The sequence below is a fragment of the Durio zibethinus genome, chromosome 2, assembly GCF_047325235.1.
Source record: "Durio zibethinus cultivar Kanyao isolate XHJ-2024 chromosome 2, ASM4732523v1, whole genome shotgun sequence".
NCBI classification, from domain to species: Eukaryota; Viridiplantae; Streptophyta; class Magnoliopsida; order Malvales; family Malvaceae; genus Durio; species Durio zibethinus.
In genome coordinates this window covers 31,868,904-31,885,999 of record NC_143163.1, presented here as the reverse complement: position 1 = coordinate 31,885,999, position 17,096 = coordinate 31,868,904, and the positions used below count along the sequence as shown (strand labels likewise).

The 17,096-nt window shown below is 29.4% G+C and overlaps 2 protein-coding genes and 1 pseudogene across 3 annotated transcripts; all 3 read right to left on the bottom strand.

Moving 5' to 3' along the window:
- Window positions 1-974: 974 nt before the first annotated feature.
- Window positions 975-5,546, bottom strand: LOC111317858 (aldehyde dehydrogenase family 2 member B7, mitochondrial-like). Its single transcript, XM_022920337.2, has 11 exons — window positions 5,361-5,546; window positions 4,478-4,612; window positions 4,205-4,347; window positions 3,973-4,126; window positions 3,628-3,857; window positions 3,177-3,266; window positions 2,345-2,518; window positions 2,128-2,265; window positions 1,778-1,915; window positions 1,621-1,682; window positions 975-1,537 (listed from the first exon to the last, which is right to left on the bottom strand). Exons 1-11 carry the CDS (start codon window positions 5,437-5,439, stop codon window positions 1,264-1,266), a joined length of 1,617 nt encoding a protein of 538 aa, XP_022776072.2. The 5' UTR covers window positions 5,440-5,546; the 3' UTR covers window positions 975-1,263.
- Window positions 5,547-10,699: 5,153 nt separating this feature from the next.
- Window positions 10,700-12,649, bottom strand: LOC111317416 (U4/U6 small nuclear ribonucleoprotein Prp31 homolog). Of its 2 annotated transcripts, none has more exons than XM_022919846.2 (5): window positions 12,412-12,649; window positions 12,232-12,297; window positions 11,999-12,136; window positions 11,637-11,712; window positions 10,700-11,090 (listed from the first exon to the last, which is right to left on the bottom strand). In XM_022919846.2, exons 1-5 carry the CDS (start codon window positions 12,412-12,414, stop codon window positions 11,068-11,070), a joined length of 306 nt encoding a protein of 101 aa, XP_022775581.2. In that variant the 5' UTR covers window positions 12,415-12,649; the 3' UTR covers window positions 10,700-11,067. The 2 variants fall into 2 exon arrangements, with proteins under 2 accessions (XP_022775581.2, XP_022775577.2); XM_022919842.2 differs by having other exon boundaries at window positions 10,700-11,013.
- A 457-nt stretch (window positions 12,650-13,106) lies between these two features.
- LOC111317666 (uncharacterized) lies at window positions 13,107-14,430 on the bottom strand (annotated as a pseudogene).
- Between the last annotated feature and the right edge of the window lie 2,666 nt (window positions 14,431-17,096).

Genomic DNA, 17,096 nt, shown 5'->3' with positions numbered 1-17,096 from the left:
CATTCTCTAATCAAACTTTTTGCATTTTATTTTAAAAATGAGATAGAGTTTGTTTTATAACTTATATATGTGCCGATAATTGTACAAATTGATGTAGGATAATTTCGTCAAAAAAAAAAAACTTTAATGAGCTATTTCTTAATGCGTTGAAATTTCAAGTTTTAGCTTTATTATTTTATGGACTTAAAAATCTAAAATTTTTTGAAGAAATTTTTCTTAATGCTTGTAACTTGAAAAAACCTCACTTCATTCTCTCATCAAACTTCTTGCATTTTATTCCAAAAAATACAAAAACTATAGAAAAAGAACTCTTCCTGCTTTTATCGTTAGAACTTTCTTATTCTTCAGTGATGATGCGAAGATGGAGTTACTTGTTGAAAATGAGATAAGAGTTTGTTTTAACTTATATATATATTTGCTATAGTTATGCAAATTGGTCTCGTCTTTGTCAAATAAACTTTAATGAGCTAAACATTTTGAATTTCAAAGTTCTAGTAGCACTATTATTATATGGATTCAAAAATCTAAAATTTTTTGAAGAAAATTTTCTTAATGCTTGTTACTTTGCAAAACCTCACTTCATTCTCTCATCGAATTTCCTGCATATTTTATTCGAAAGAAAACAAAAAATATAGAAAAGAGCTCTTCTTGTTCATTTGCTGAAGGACTTTCCTGCTCGTCGGTGGATGATGTGATAAAATTATTTGTTGAAAATGAAATAGGGTTTGTTTTAGCTTATATATGCCAATAATATGCAAATTAATCGATTATAATTTTGTCAAAAAAAAATTATAATGTACTATTCCTTAGCGCGTTGAATAGCTATTCCTAAAGGGGAGTCAAGAACGATGATTCCTGATGTTTAAGGAACAGAGAATCACACGGAATAACAATTCTTTAGGTTGAATGGAAAGATCATTCCGTCAAGAACAGAGCTGGAATGGAAAGGTCATTCCAGGGAACCAAACACGACGAAACTGTTACGATAGATTTAGAGCTTCTCATTATTTTTTTTAAAGGTTGATTCCTGCAAGAAAGCTAAAAGGCAAAAAAGAACCAAATGACCAACGTTGATGCCTTGTCATCGAGCACAGCTGGCTGTGATTGTATTCAGAGACCCGAAAAGGTTTTTAACTTTTTCATCATCAACAATTCACCAAATTATTCCTACCTCAATTATTGCTGCAATCTTTAGTTCCGCCGATTAAGGAAACAGAGGTACTAAAGAAAGAGAAATTAAAGTTGGTAAAAGGGATTTATCATTTATATCCATGCTGGATCCTTCAAGGGAGTGACAACGGCCTTTACTTGCAAGTAATTGCTTAGACAATGAATACCCTTTTCTCTTCCCTGTCCACTCATCTTGTACCCACCAAATGGAATAGCTGCATCAAACACATCATAGCAGTTTATCCAAACTGTTCCCACTTTCAATGCGCGGGTCAAGGTGTTTGCAGTGTCTAAGTCATGTGTAAAGACACCAGCAGCCAGTCCATAACTGGTAGCATTAGCCCTCCCAATAACCTCATCGATGTCCCTGCAATTAAGGAAACATTATTACATCAGTCGGGCCTAAATTCTCTTACTACAAGATGCACAAGGCTTGGTTGATTTGCTCACTTGAATTTGAGGACAGACTGAACTGGACCAAATATCTCATCCTTAGCAATCAACATATCTTCCTGATAAAAGTGCAAGTTTTATCATTTATCTCCAGTATCATGTTTCAATAGCATTCTTGGTAATCTGGTTACAGTTGAAGTTGTGAATGTAATACCTTTACGTTGGAGAAGACGGTGGGCTGAATATAGTAGCCCTTGTCCCCTATCCTCTCCCCTCCGGTTTCAAGAGTTGCTCCACTTTCAACACCCGATCTTATGTACCTCAAGATCTTTTCAAATTGTTCTGAATCAATCTGATTTAAGTATGCACCGTTGTCAGTATAACTAGCTAACATAGAAGAATTTATAGGACACAAACCAAAATATAACATTGCATTTTCATTGATTCTCCTCTTAGCTATTGAAGATTGGGCTGCTTGAATATGGTTTAGCATTGTTCTTAATAATGTACTTAAAAATCACTTGACATAAGAACAGCTATATGAAGAAACGGTCGTTGATTTACCTGAGGACCTTGTTCAATTCCAGCCAAGAATGGATCACCAACACTACGTTTCAATGCACGTGTCTTTGCCTTCTCTAAAAATTCATCATATACACTCTCATGTACATATGTACGAGAGCCAGCACAGCAACATTGTCCCTGCAAATGGTTTATAACTACAGTCAATAAAAAGAATCCCTATATTGAAACTGACTTTGGTGCATATCCTCAGACATACCTGATTAAAGAACAAAGCAAAGTGGGCCAGCTCAACTGCCTTGTCCACATCAGCATCCTTGCATACAATAAAAGGCGATTTTCCTCCAAGCTCCAATGTTACGGGCTTAAGATTGCTTTTCGCAGCCAACTCAAGGACAATTTTTCCAGTTTGAGTTGATCCAGTGAAAGCAAGCTGTAAAAGGTTACCATTGATCTCATAGGTACACTAAAAGAGTCATGCAATGAAATATATATTTCTTGGATTACTTCTATGGACATTCTATCTGATATAATATATAGAAATTTTAGGGCAGGGTTGATAGTTTTATTTCTACAAGTTTACCAATCTTTCACGGAGATCAACTTGTTTATGCTAGTCAATGGCAAATCAACTCTTCAGAAAGAGAGAGTTGAGAGGGGAATTCAGAATGCCTTAATTGGAACACTCGTTACTAAGTCCCTTCAAATTTTCAAGAAACGTGAACTTAACAAACAGCTGGACTCTAAAGGTGCCAAATAAAAACAGAGTTGATGATAAGAGCTTACCTACAAAACTAAAGTTCCTTGTCCAACATTTTAGATATTTGTAATGACTATTTTTCTATTTACCAACTAAAAACATGGGAATATATAATAGCATACAAATATCACACCACTTTATTAATTTTTTATCAACTTAGATATGATTGCCAAGATTATAAAAATTACATGTTAAAACAGGGAATTCAGAACAATCATACCAGACATTAGTATATGAACCCATAAAAGATAAAGTTGATAGTTCTTTGAGAGTAAATGACGGTAACAGGAATTAATGTAGACTGAGTAGTTCTTTTAAGGATGTAAAGTACCTTATCCACTTCCATATGACTGGCAAGAGCAGCACCAGCAGTTGGACCAAAACCTGAAACCACATTTAGAACACCTGGAGGAAGTCCAGCCTGTGAAAATGATTCCCAGTGAGAATGAGTGAATGAAAGATCAAGAATAACTATATGAACAGTCATTCAAGCATAACTTTAGGAATTCAATAATCAAGTTATAAACCATGGGCACAAAAAAACCTGCGTTTACATTCTTAATTATATAATAACAAAAGCTGCACATACGCCACCAAAAAACACTGAAGTTTTAAGTATCGTTTATCTGAATTCAGTGTATTTAAATTAAGATATAAATTTAAGAAAAAAAAATAAAAGCAGAGCCTAACGTTGTGCTGTTGGTGAAATCTAAAAGAAATTATTAGGTACAAACCCCATGGTGAGAAATAGGTAAATAGAGGTTATATACTCAAGAAACTACCTCGTGAATTAGCTTGGCAGCATAAAGAGCAGACAAGGGTGTCTGCTCTGCTGTCTTAAGAACAATAGTATTGCCACATGCTAAGGCAGGTCCAATCTTCCAAGCAAACATGAGAAGAGGAAAATTCCATGGAATAATTTGACCAGCAACACCAATTGGTTCATGTATGGTTTGCACATGATGTGGGCCATCAGCTGGAACTGTAAGACCATGAATCTTGTCTGCCCAACCTGAATAACCCAAAGAATCCCGCGTCAGACATTGCATAAAAGCAAACAAGATACTAGTAAATGATACTTGAGATAGCAAAAAATGTTTAAGTGTAATTTCAGTGACTTTACTGACCAGCATAGTACCGAATTATACGTGAGATCATCGGTAGTTCAACCTTAGCAGCCTGTTCATATGGCTTTCCATTATCCCAAGTCTCAAGTGTCGCAAGTTCCTCAGTATGTTTGTCAAGAAGATCAGCAAATCGGAACAATACCCTTGATCTTTCCTGGAATACATTAGACAAAGTTTAGCAGGGTTGAAGATTATTTAATATGACAGTAAGAAGTAAAAACTGTTAAGTTACATAAGCAGTCATCTTTGGCCATGTTCCTTCATCAAAGGCCTTGCGAGCAGCAGAAACTGCTCGATTTATATCTTCAGCATCAGCTTCAGCAACATGAGCAATCACATCCCCTGTCCTGGGGTCATGTGTTGGAAAAGTTCTACCTGTTGGATTGCGAGATTTGGTAAAGAATTAGCTGAAGAATAACTAACATAAAATGCCTACGAGACATATTTATAGGTACGTCCACAACAATGTATAACTGTACATGAATGTGAGAAACCAAAAGCTCACCTGATGCCGAATCAACAAAGTTCCCATTAATTAAAAGCTGAGTGTAGTTCACTTTGACAGAAGGAGTAATTGGGTTCTCAAAAGCAGCAGCAGTGGTGTAATTAGAAACCACTCTGCCCACTCCAGAGATCCTCCCTGGAAACAAAAAACTAATTTCAACAACTAAGGCTAAGAATGAATACTAGTAGTAATAAAACTAACAGTAACAAGCCAACTCCCACAAAAATTTTCGGCTCACAATACATGAAAGGAAAGAAGGATAATAATAACTGCACTTGTTATCCACATTACTACATCAAGATTCTCTCGTGCCATAAATGCATAACATATTTAATTATATCCATAAGAAAAAAATTGTTTTTTTTTTTTTGCTGTTTATACAGATGCAAAAAATGCAACTTCGTTTATAACTTGATATATCAAACGTTTTCTTTGACATGCCAGGGTGTTAAATTTGTTGTTCAACTCTGCATCTTCTTATTATAATTTAAGCAAAAAGGAATGAAAATTTTGGAAACTTAATATCAGTGATACTCTTTTTTCTTGATAGAGAAACTTTGTATGTAAGTGTTCAGTTTCACGTTGATTTTCTTATTAGAGACATAACAAATGCGTTACGAAACTAGAAGTTAAAAAAAAAAAAAGTTTTCCCTTCCTTTTTCTCATTAAATTTTCTGAGCAACCAAACAAACACACTACAAAAAAATTCCATCGGACCTCGAAAGTAAAAAAATGATTAAATTAATCGTAGCTAACATTTATATTTCATTAAAATAAGAGTTCGGTATCCAATTGTTTTGAGAAAAAAAAGGTAAGAAAACGAAAATTAAAAGAATGAAAAATTTTCACAGAAAAATGAAGTAATCAATTCAAATAGAAATACCTTTAGAGAGCATAGAAGAAGAAGAAGAAGAAGCCAATTTACGAGAAAGCAACGATGAAATCCAGGTAGCCCCCGCCATGATCGATTATCTAACAATCAAGAGATTTGAAACGAAATTAAACTTAATTTAATCAGAATTTTTGTTTTTCTTTTGATAAAAAAAAATGAGAAGGGAGTTTGTGGCGCATCTGCAATGCAATGCCAGAAGTCGCCTTAAGTAGGCGCAGGCAGAGGAAGATCAGGGGTGGGGACAGTTAAAGGGGCAGTTGGGGTTCTACAAGTAATCGGTGCCGCGTGGAAGTCAACGCTTAGGGCAGTTTGCCAGCTTCAACAAAATCCCAAAAAAAAAGAGTACAAATTTGGCGTCATCTGAAAATGAGTTTGAATGCGTGCGTGGAACTATACAACTGTAAAACAAAAAGCATCGGATAAGTTGGAATGAGATAATTTTCATATTTTGATCTGTTTATTCTTCTGACGTCGAACGTGATAATTTCCATATAGTTTTGGGGAATGCTAGCGCCACCCATACGTGCCATCACCCTCCAACACTCCCTCGTACATGAAGCCACGCTTCCACATTTTTTCAACTAAATACCGGCAACCGAATATTCAAGTCATCTCTTTTTCTTTTTTTTTTTCTGTTGCATGGTCCCAATTTTCAAATCACATCCAAAAAGTTACGTTAAGACTAAAAGGCCTTTGGTGTTCCCAAAATATATTAATATTGTCATTGTTTTTACAGATAATTTTGAATTAAACAAAATATATATACGTTATATATATATTTTCTTATGATCAATTTATTCAATTAACTTTTTAATTTTATATAAATATATAAAAGTCAAAGTTTTTGACAAAAATAAAAAAAAAAAATCCTATGTGAATGACTTAAAATAATGATATATGAATTGTTTTAAAAATTATTATGTGACATCTAATAAATTTATTTTATTCTATTTAATGTATTTTTAATTTAAAAATAATTAAAAAACTAAATTGATTATATTTATGTTTTTATTATTAATCTTAAATTACTTTCAATTCAATTCATATTAAAAGTATTAAATCTTAAAATTTTCTTAATTTGACAAATTAAATCAATCAATATATAATTAATAACTTCATAAATATTACAATTACAATTATAAAATAATTGATTCTCTAATCAATTATTTGATATATTTATATTTGATTAAATATAGTATCCAATAATTGATATATTTCATATGTAAATATAGAAAGCAAATATATCAAATTAATGAAATAAAATATTTTATTAATTTATATTTGATTGGTAGATTTATATTTTATTAAATATGATTTCATTTCGTAAAACATTAATGCACGTTTGATTTCATTTGAAAAAATATTAATGCACTTGGATTTCATTTAATTTTATTTGTAACGTTTTATAATTTTAAAATCTAGATATTAATGCACATTGATTTAATTAAAATTTAATTTGTTTTATTGCCATTATTAAATATAATATATTTATTTTATTTTATTTTTTAAATTAAGGGATTTCTAAATGTTAATGCCAAAATAAAATATTTCAATATCAATCAACTTACTATTGTTAGACCATTATTCACTCACAATTTTTATTATTTTAATATTAACTTTCATAATTTAAAATTATCTTATTAATTAACCTACAACACATTTTGTATAAGTAGCTCTAGGTTAAATATAATGTATCTTTAACCACTTTTTACTAATTTTATATCTTTTGATCGCTATTCAATTCTACTTTAATTTTTTCTCTAATTTTCACTTTGTATTGTTTCTTGGTCAATGCTACTAAAAAGTTATTCTCTTTTTAAACTTATAACTTATATTTCTTTAACTATCTAAAATTAATGGGAAATTTCAATGTTATTCCTGCAATGTCGGTGTCCCTAATCCAACTCTAAGGTAATTAGTATTTATATTTTTTATATTTGATACATAAAAAAATATTATTCCATGATGATAATAAAAATATTTTAAATTATTATATTATATTTATAATTATAGAATTTTACATTTTTTATAGGTACAAGTTGAATATTGAGGCATATGATAATTTTGGAATGACAATATTTGTACAGTTTAATACATAAACTAAAAATTTAATTAATAGAAATATTAATGATCTGTATGAAATATCTGTTAAGGTATTGAGTTAAAAATTATTTTAATATTATTTAATATTCAAATTAATTGAATGATATATTTATAATTATGATTTAGGAAAATAAAGATTATAAAATCCAACAGATATTTGAAGATCTTAGAGGTAAAATTTTTATGTTCGAGATGAGGGCAACCAAGTATAATCTTGAGATAAATAATACCAAAACTTTTGTGAATAAGATGCACAATTTTTTCCCTGAGCTTGAATGTAAAAAATTATTAGAAGAGGTATATATAAGCTTATTATAATGATTATGTTTATTAGAAAGTTATATAGTTAAGATTATAACTCAATTATTGTCAAATTACATATTGCTATTTTATCTATCTCTTTACTTCCGTTTGTGAAATCTATTGTCTCATCAAATAAAATGATACCTACTTCAAAGATAGCAAAAAATACTAGAGAATTAATTGTTGCATCTTCATTTTAACAACAACTTATGGAAGAATCTCTCATGAAAAAAAGTTTATATGCGAAAATTGATTTTAAAGATGAAATTTTTAATTTTTTTGAAATAAAAAACATTCTTATCTTTTGTTTAGAGATTATCTTGATTTAATAAGTTATAGTTTGAGTTTTCTCTAGAATTGATAATAATTGTATAAATATATTCAATATGTAATTAATTTATTTTATTATATTAAAATATATAAATTTAAATAAAAATGATTATATAAGTTTTGAGTTGTTTATAAGCTTCATAGCTTATATTATCATTTAAAAAAATTTATATTTATATAAAATTTATTGATATATAAATATATTTTTGTGTATCTCATGGTTTTAAAACTAGTCTTTATTAAAATTTCAATATATTTCGGTTGTTTTTTTTACTCAAAATAATTTTAAATTCTATGGTTATGGAAAGTGTTCAAGCAAATTTATTATAAAATATGAAAAAAAAAATAGACAATCATTTTACTCTTAAATTATATATTATTCATAATAATTAACTTTATTTAATCCAAAAATACCCAAAAAATTAGCTTACTTATTGTACTTAAAAAATAACTTATAATAAAATAATTAAAATTTGACGCAGCTCCAAATTTTTTTTTTAAAATTAAAAAGATCAGTTAAATAATTCTTTTGTAAAAATGGGTAATTTTGTCAATAAGATATAAAAAATTTAACTATTCTAATTTTATATTTATTATAATATTTTTTAAACTTTGTTGATAATTTTCTCAACTAAAGTTGATATAATTTTACTCATGACGCTAAATTTAGTAAAAATAATAATAATAGTGTAAATCCTATTTTTTAAAATAAATTTTATAAATAAATACTATGACAAGTGAGTGAATAGAAAGCGAATTATATTTTAGAATAAATTTTAATTAAAATATGATCTCGTTATTATTTTTTTGTTGCTTTTAAATCTATGAGTACATTTTTATATTTGTTATTTAGTTGGATTGTCGATAGCAATTTTAATCACAATTGAGAAAAAAAAAATTTGGATAGCATTAGAGATACCACAATTTTGAATGGGTATAAATTTTAAAAACGCTATAATATTATAAGTAGATATATAACATTACTTTGAGGTTATATTTGATACACGATATTATAATAAGATAGGATAAAATGATATTATGAATATGATTATATTAAATAATATTATTTTATCTTATATTTGATGTATACAAAAATTAAAATAGGATAATTTATTTATTGATCAAAATTATCCTTATTCAAAGTTTATATTATTTAAATTATAGATATAATTTTTAAGGGTATAATAAGATATATAAGTTTAATTTTATAAATTAAAAATAATTATTTTTCATTTTGAAAAGATTAAATCACCTTATACTAACAGAATGATAATTTTTTTTGTAATTTTATCTCTTTCAATGATATAAAAATCTAACATAATATAAAATAATTATCATATTATTTTATCTATTATTTTATGTATCAAATATAACTTAAAGTATTTATTTTTTAATTTTTTACCTTGCACAAATACAAAATTATTGTACATACATAAAAAGACGTAAAAATTATAATTAAGTAAAATATATAATATAAATAGAATTGTAGAAATAAGAAGTTAAAAGAAAAAAAATACTAATATTGTTGTATTATTTGTGAGTTTAGCTTTACTTCACAGTTTTTGATATCAATAACACAATCAATATCAAAATTAAAAAAATATCTTGTTTAATACAATTAATATCAAAATTAAAAAAAATATATCTTGATTATGTTTTTGGATAAGTATCGTCGGAGATTAGATAAGACCAAAAATTAAAAAGACGCGAAAGATGTGCAATACATTTGCATTTGCACAAGACGTGAAAGATCTTTCTAAATAAATGTAATTCAATGTTACTGTCAATTATAAAGGAGAGTTATGCAACTTGTAATAATACGTTATCAGTTTTAAGTTTAAAAGATAAGGTGACGTGGATTCATGTGGACTCGACTGTTCAGTAATAATGTCAGCTGCGAGTTTCCCTAGCATTTCTGTGTAGTTTTTATTTTTTTTGGGTCCTTTTTCTTCTTCTGACGTCGGCCATGACAACTTTCCATATCTGGCATGGTGCTGCAGTCAACTGAAAATCTACTTTCACAATAGGTTTTATCATACACGGAAAGTAAAAGGTTTAGCTTTGTCGGCCACTTGGGAAGAGTGTTGGGCCCACTTAGAAAAGTAAAAGAATCAGACTAGGAGGTGGGTGATCATTATCATTCACGATGAAAATATAAACAGCCATATGAAGCTCTTTAGTCCCTTTCGCTAAACAGAAGATGAAGTTTACATCTTACGTGCTGTTCCTTTATCAAGACTTTCCATTATTACTTTAGGCTTTCGAATATATTCTAATATGTAGGCGTTGGCCACCATCTATTCCCAGTTTAATCATTGTTCACACAATTTTCTTTTTAACAGTTCAATCAATTTCATACAATCTGATCCACACATGCATAAACAAATTCTGACATACGAAACAGATAAAGCTCAAATATTCAAATCCCAGCAAATTCAACAGGCTATCATCTAAATTTTATAAACCAAGTAACTTATCTCCAAAAGAAAAACACACAAATTCAAACAAAACAAAACTGCAAAGCATGATCTCTCTCTCTCTCTCTCTCTCTCTCTCTCTCTCTCTCGCATGACTACAAACATGTGTCTCAAAGATAACTGGCAAAGAATGAATGGTAGCTTGAATGAAGGACAAACTTTCCATGTCACTGAAGCAGCTATCGTTTTTATAGAAGTCTATTAAACTCTATGAAATAGGTAAACTACAGCATAACCAAACATGAGTAATCCTGATGCTTTCACAATTTACATAGATTTCCTTAGACCGATGTCATCCAATGATGTGGCAGTCAGCAAGTGTTTTCTTTCATGTCCTCTCGATCTTTGAAAATATTCCAGTCTCAGAGAAGTACTTTGAGTTCCACTGCCAAGCTGATGTACATGAGCTTGAGGGTTTGTGAGCTCAATCCCTTGAGGAATAAAGATGCCAATCATTACTGTTTGATTCCTCTCAAAAGTTCAACCTAAGACTTTTGCCAACCCTCTCCTACTCTCCAAGGAAAATTGAGAAAATAATCATCAAAAGCTATAGTTCTAAATTTTAGAAGAAGCAAAGTTACACAACATTACATCTCAAGATACAGACAGACAGCCACATTATGAGATAGAATACACACACATCTCTAAGGCTAAAAGATAAATCCTCTAAAATTCCTTACATGCCTACACACATATTACTACATATAACATATGCCACTTACTTCAAAATAACCGAAACCCTGCCCTCGTTTCCTTGGTCCTCCACATCGCTAGAACCCTTTTGCATTATTGAAGTCAACAATGTAAAATCACCAACCTAAAAAAATAGTCTTATGCAGATTTTTCTTTTTGTAATTTCATCTCTTCACCTCTGCTTCAAGCAACTTAAACAGCCTTAACCTAAACTGTTTACCCCTATTTTGAGTCCTAAATGCTAAACCCTTTCTTGCACCTAGTAAAAAGCAAGCGGGCAGACTTCTCAAATCTTTCATATCTTGTATGTGTAGAACTAAAATCCTGTCAGTTCATTGTCAAAGTAGAAGAAGATAAATACCTGCACAGGTGTGAAAGACAAACTTGAAGTTAGTCCAGAGGCAGCACCACTGCTTCCATAATGCTTTTCCTAGAACCTGAAGGAAAGAAAAAAAAATACACCCATGAGATCAACATGCAAGGTTGAGTTTGAGAAATTAATACCAAAACTACTGAACAAAACTGGGAAAACAACAAATGACTTCCAAACTTGCAATCTTAAAACAAGAACAGGAAAACCTACTTCTTAGCAACTTTGGCCGCAAGTTTGCTCTGACCAACTCACACACGCAGTTTGCCACTCCCAGTCTGACCAGTATGCTAAATTTAAGAATTCAAACACGAAGGTGAAAACAAAAGACATTGCTAAGAGATGAAACTAACCTGCATTATATCAATGTGTCTCTGAGTTTTTTGCAATTTCGAAACGCTGTCCAGATCATCATAGTTAAGGGCTTCAAAATCGGCGAGGTCACCATCATTATCTTCTTCCATGATTTTGACATCATCATTTTCTTCGTCCTAAGAGATTGATATGAATATCAATAATAATATTAATTATCAAATAAAAATAACTGAAATGGAAAAAGGAGAAGAGAAGTAAGATTTCAACTCACGAGAACATTGGCTTCGTTGCCCGATAATTCATCAAGGTCCGCAGGAAATGAATCAACTAGAGTTGCCTGTAAATTTACCAGTAAGTAAGTTAGACAGTGAAAATGAAATTATTTGATTAAAAAAAAAAGTAATCAAAAACTGAAAGGCAGAAAAGAAATTATAACAAGAAGAAAATTAACCATCTCAAGGTTTTCGAGACTCTTGACGCAGAGAATAAACGATAACAAATTGGAATTTAAAATTTCCTAATTAGAAGAATCAAGAAACCCTAATCGAAGAAAAACAAAGAAAAGGGAATTTTAGAAAGCCAGATTTGAGAGCTAAAACAATTAAACAAGTCTAGTAAGCTTGAAGCTTCTGGTTTTCCATTTTTTCCCCTTTAATCTTTTCTGCTTCGTTTGTGTGTGTGTCTTTTTTGTGGCAGCGTGCTAGCAACTTGGTGTGACTTCGTATGGGCTCGACAGTGGATTCCATTTTCAGTACAATGGGCCTAAACCACACGAGGTTTGATTCTCTTCATCGTCATACCCTAGCCCTGCTTGAGTTGCTGGGCCCAAATCCTTTGACGTAAAATTTCATGATCAACTACATCTATAACAATATATATCTATCGATATATTATTAATTTATTAATTATTTTAATTAATTTTTATTTTAAATTACATGAATCTAATTAAAAACAATTGTGCCAAGTTAGGTAGCGATCTTGATTGATGAAAAAGGAGAAAGTTCAACCAAAAAAAAAAAGAAAATTGGGTCTCTACGGTAACTTTTCAAAGACGATCAGAAAAGGAAAAAAGATTTAGGAAAAGTGAGAAATCGAGTATCAAGAACAATCTCAAGTATTCAAGTTCATAACTCATTGCTGATCAAGGAACAGCTAATGTTCTCATTCACATTGTGGGTCAAATACGTTGAGCGTTATTTTTTTAGGTACAATTTATAAAAGTTTGTTCTGTTACATCCTGCTCGAATTCTAGGGACTCTTGGACCCTTTTTTTGCACCCAAAATAAATTAATAAAAGATATGATGACTTTAGAACTGGCAGGCTAATTCTAGTACCGAAGAACGATCTTATTCATATACAGCTTTGACAGGTCTCCCTGCTTCCTCGTCAACCCTGTCTACGGTCTGTTTTTTGCGATGATAGAAATAGATCACACAAACCACCCACTTCATCACATTCCCCATGCAAATCAAACTAACATGTAAAATAGTTCTCCAGCCTTTCAGATTGCATTGACTGTAGAAACATGCTAACCTTAAACCGACAACCCACACGAAGAAAACAAGCATCAACAAGACCCTTGTCTCTCGCTGCCTCTACAAAAATAAGCCGAGAGTCCCAGAGCATTTGCCCCATGTACCTCCTCTAACATTGAAATCACAATACTCATGTTCCAGATGGCAGTCCATTCTAAGTATTTCACTAGCAAAGCCACGGCAGCTACTCTAAAAAGTGCTGCAGTGAACACATAATAGAAAAAGTTCCTCACTATAATATAGTAGTTTGTCACTAACCATGTTGATCCCAGTAGAAAACAAGTTGATACGAAGCAAACATATGCAGATGTGATGAGGATGCCTTTACACCTTGCTTTGTTGAGAAGTCTCTTTACCATCTCCCTTGGAGTCATGGGTTTCTCTTTAATATATGTTTTTCCTGTCAAATCAACGGTAACCACCGCGGCGCAGAGCTCCAATTGATGAAGGGGCAGCAGATGGAGAAGACCCAGTTGGATCAGTTTATAAAAGAAATCATTTGCCATTCTTCTGCCATTGACTGGTACCAGCCATTCATCAAAATAAGCCGGGGGTTGTCTTAGTATCTCCGAGGTTGCAATAAGTATTCTTTGGAGGATCATTTCATGGAAAACCAAGAAGCAAAGTAGGGGTATGGAGGCCACAAAAGAAAGTGGGATGAAGTGGGTAGTTTTATAAGGGATCATAAGAGCTTCTTTGAGTATATTAAAGATCTCTGGCTTCTGATTCAGCATATTGCTGTGGTTCTCGATCTCAATCCCTTTCATGTCCAATGAATCTATTGAAGGGTTTTATCATAATTTATGTAGAAATTTTCGGTCATATACTAGGGAAAGAATGTCTTAAGGTCAAACCAAATGGGCATCTAAGCTAGTGGTTAAACTTGATCAACTCTTTATTTATTGGAAAGATGGCTTCCATTTTCCCACCACCACCAAAGTCATCATCATGCAGCCATGACTTCTTTGAACAAGTATGATCACTTACGATTTGGGTACTTGACAATAGAAAAAGATTTTTTTTAAAGTGAAGTTTATAAAATTTTTTATTAGAAATGATTAAATAAAAATAAAAATTAAAAATTAAAATTTTAGATTAAAAAATCTTATTATATAGATAAAATGTACAAATTTTTTTAAAAAATTAATAAATTTTTATTTTTTTTAGATAAATATTTTAAGTAAAATGTTGATAAAATTTTTACTATTAAATAAATATCAATTAAATTTATATTATAAATAGTATTTTTAATAATTATTTATATATTAATTTATCGATTTAGATTTTTCATTAAAGTTTTTATTGAATCATTTTTTTTTTTAATTTACAAATTTCATCTTAAAAAATTTCATATAAATTTTATCCCTTTACGCTAAAAACTAGGTGATGTCTAGGTTGAGGTCCTTTCCGGTAAGGTCCATTAATTTTGAACATTAGATTAGGCCTGGTGTTAATGCAGTCATTAGATGAAATGTAGCATGTGAGATCTTTACAAGGTGGGGGAAATGGTAAATGTCTATACTATCAAATATATGTATCATATACCCATAACATCAAACATATTTAATTAAATAATGTTTGATATTACAATCATAACATGCTTTTGAACTTTTTTTTTTTACAATTAATGCTTTTTTTAAAAATCCTTTATATTATCTTTTGTAATACTGAAATGCTAATAGAATGGTGTTTATATTTATTTTTAAACAATTAAAATGCAAATAAAATTATGTTTATATTATCTTTTATATATAATCAAAATCAAGTAGAATGATACCTCCTTTTATTCTCTTAAATTATAATAAATTGAAGTAGAATGCCCGACGAGAAGCATGGTTACCATTCTAGTTGGTATTACTCTTGAAACCTTCTTTGAATTAAGGGTGGGGTATTTAAATATTTTTTTTACTAAAATATGTTTTAACATTAAAGTTTCCAACTGCTCAAGGTATTTTTTTTCTACATTCAGACTAAGTTTTTATTAAATTCTTTTTACATGAAATATAAATTATAAGTATTTGAATACTTATTTAATAATTATATTATCATCGTATTTATGCTTATTACAATTTAGTACCTTATAATTATTTTTACTTACTTTGCAATTTTCAAATAAATCACTTTGATTATATATATAATTTTATTTCGACTGAAAAATAGATTTTCTGACTTTGTCCCTAACACAAAACAAGTATCATATAATAGGTAGGGGTGAGTAAATAATCGGTTCAGTCGGTTTGGTTTGAAAAAATCAATAACCGACTTAATCGACTTTCATTTAACAAGTAATCGAACCGACCGAATATTATTAAATAATCGATCAAAATCGGTTCGGTTAAATAACAGATTTTTTTATCTTTTTTTTTGTTATGAATAATTATTTAACCACAAATTCAATTCAATAAAATTTAAATTTTAGTATCATTCAAACTAAATTACTAAAAAATTTAATAATTTCAACAATATTTTACAAAAAAATAAAAATAAAAATATTTATCTCAATTTTTTTTATTTTTAATTATTAAAAAGTCGATTAATTCGATCAGTGCGATCATCAATTTTAAAAATTAAAAACCGACCGAATTAATCAATTTAATCGATTTAAAAAATTGATTATAACTAAAATCAAATAAATCGAATCGATTCAACCGAATTCACTCGGTTTCGATCGGTCTAGTCAGTTCAAATCAACTTTTGCTCACCCTTAATAACAGGTTGGTTAATGAAGTTAATTTTTTTAATGGCACCCCTTTTGTCCCGATCACTATTATCAAACTTAGAATGACTCAACAGTCAATCGATCAATTACATTCATTAATTTAATCATCTATGCAATTGATTCGAAAAAAATTGTATTGGTCCATTAATTCGATTCATTAATTTAATTATTTATGCAATTGATTTGAAAAAAATCATATTGATCCATTAAAAATTCATAGTCGACTAAGTTTTTTATTGACTTGAGTAATTTAAAAATATTTTTTAAATGATTTTAAAATCATACGTAATTTAATATTTGTCTGCTAATTATTTTTTTTTTTTTTTTTCATATTTTTACTTAAAATATTTTCTTAAAAGATTTTGAAAATAACATTGATAATACATTATAAGAAAATAAAAAAAATAAGACAAAAATCTTTGTAAACTTGCTTTCTTTGTAATTTTTTAAAATGATAATGAATACTTATAATTCTTATTCCATAATTTTTAATTTATACAATTACGCATAATATTTATATAATTGGTAATTTTATCTATAATATTATAAAATATTTTTACTAATCCATTAAAAAAATTTATTAGTGTTAGTTAAAGATTATGTCAACAATCCCAATACTTAAAATTTAATAGTGTTAGTGATCGAATTAATATTAACAAATCAAAAAAGTAAAAAAGACTGAGGATGTGATTTGATAATGGATTCTAAGGAGAAATTTCATTTATGGAGAGATTTTTAAAATTTTAAAATAGAATTATTTTATTTTATAAAATAACAATTGGAATTGTCAAAATTCTTAAAATTTGAATGAGGAATTTTGAAAGATTTAAATTCTCTTTTAAATATTTGTGAAATTCCTTGATTTTATGGTGAGAAATGAT

What these genes read in the sequence shown, in the direction of transcription:
- LOC111317416 (XM_022919842.2), bottom strand. An exon ending in GACACATTGATATAATGCAG is followed by an intron (nt 11,713 to 11,998) that starts GTTAGTTTCATC and finishes TCTTTCCTTCAG; the next exon opens with GTTCTAGGAAAAGCATTATG. An exon ending in TGTCTTTCACACCTGTGCAG is followed by an intron (nt 11,014 to 11,636) that starts GTATTTATCTTC and finishes TTATTCCTCAAG; the next exon opens with GGATTGAGCTCACAAACCCT.
- LOC111317858 (XM_022920337.2), bottom strand. Translation starts at nt 5,439, where the DNA reads ATGGCGGGGGCTACCTGGATTTCATCGTTGCTTTCTCGTAAATTGGCT. An exon ending in TTCTTCTATGCTCTCTAAAG is followed by an intron (nt 4,613 to 5,360) that starts GTATTTCTATTT and finishes TTTTGTTTCCAG; the next exon opens with GGAGGATCTCTGGAGTGGGC. An exon ending in GAATTGAACAAGGTCCTCAG is followed by an intron (nt 1,916 to 2,127) that starts GTAAATCAACGA and finishes TACTTAAATCAG; the next exon opens with ATTGATTCAGAACAATTTGA.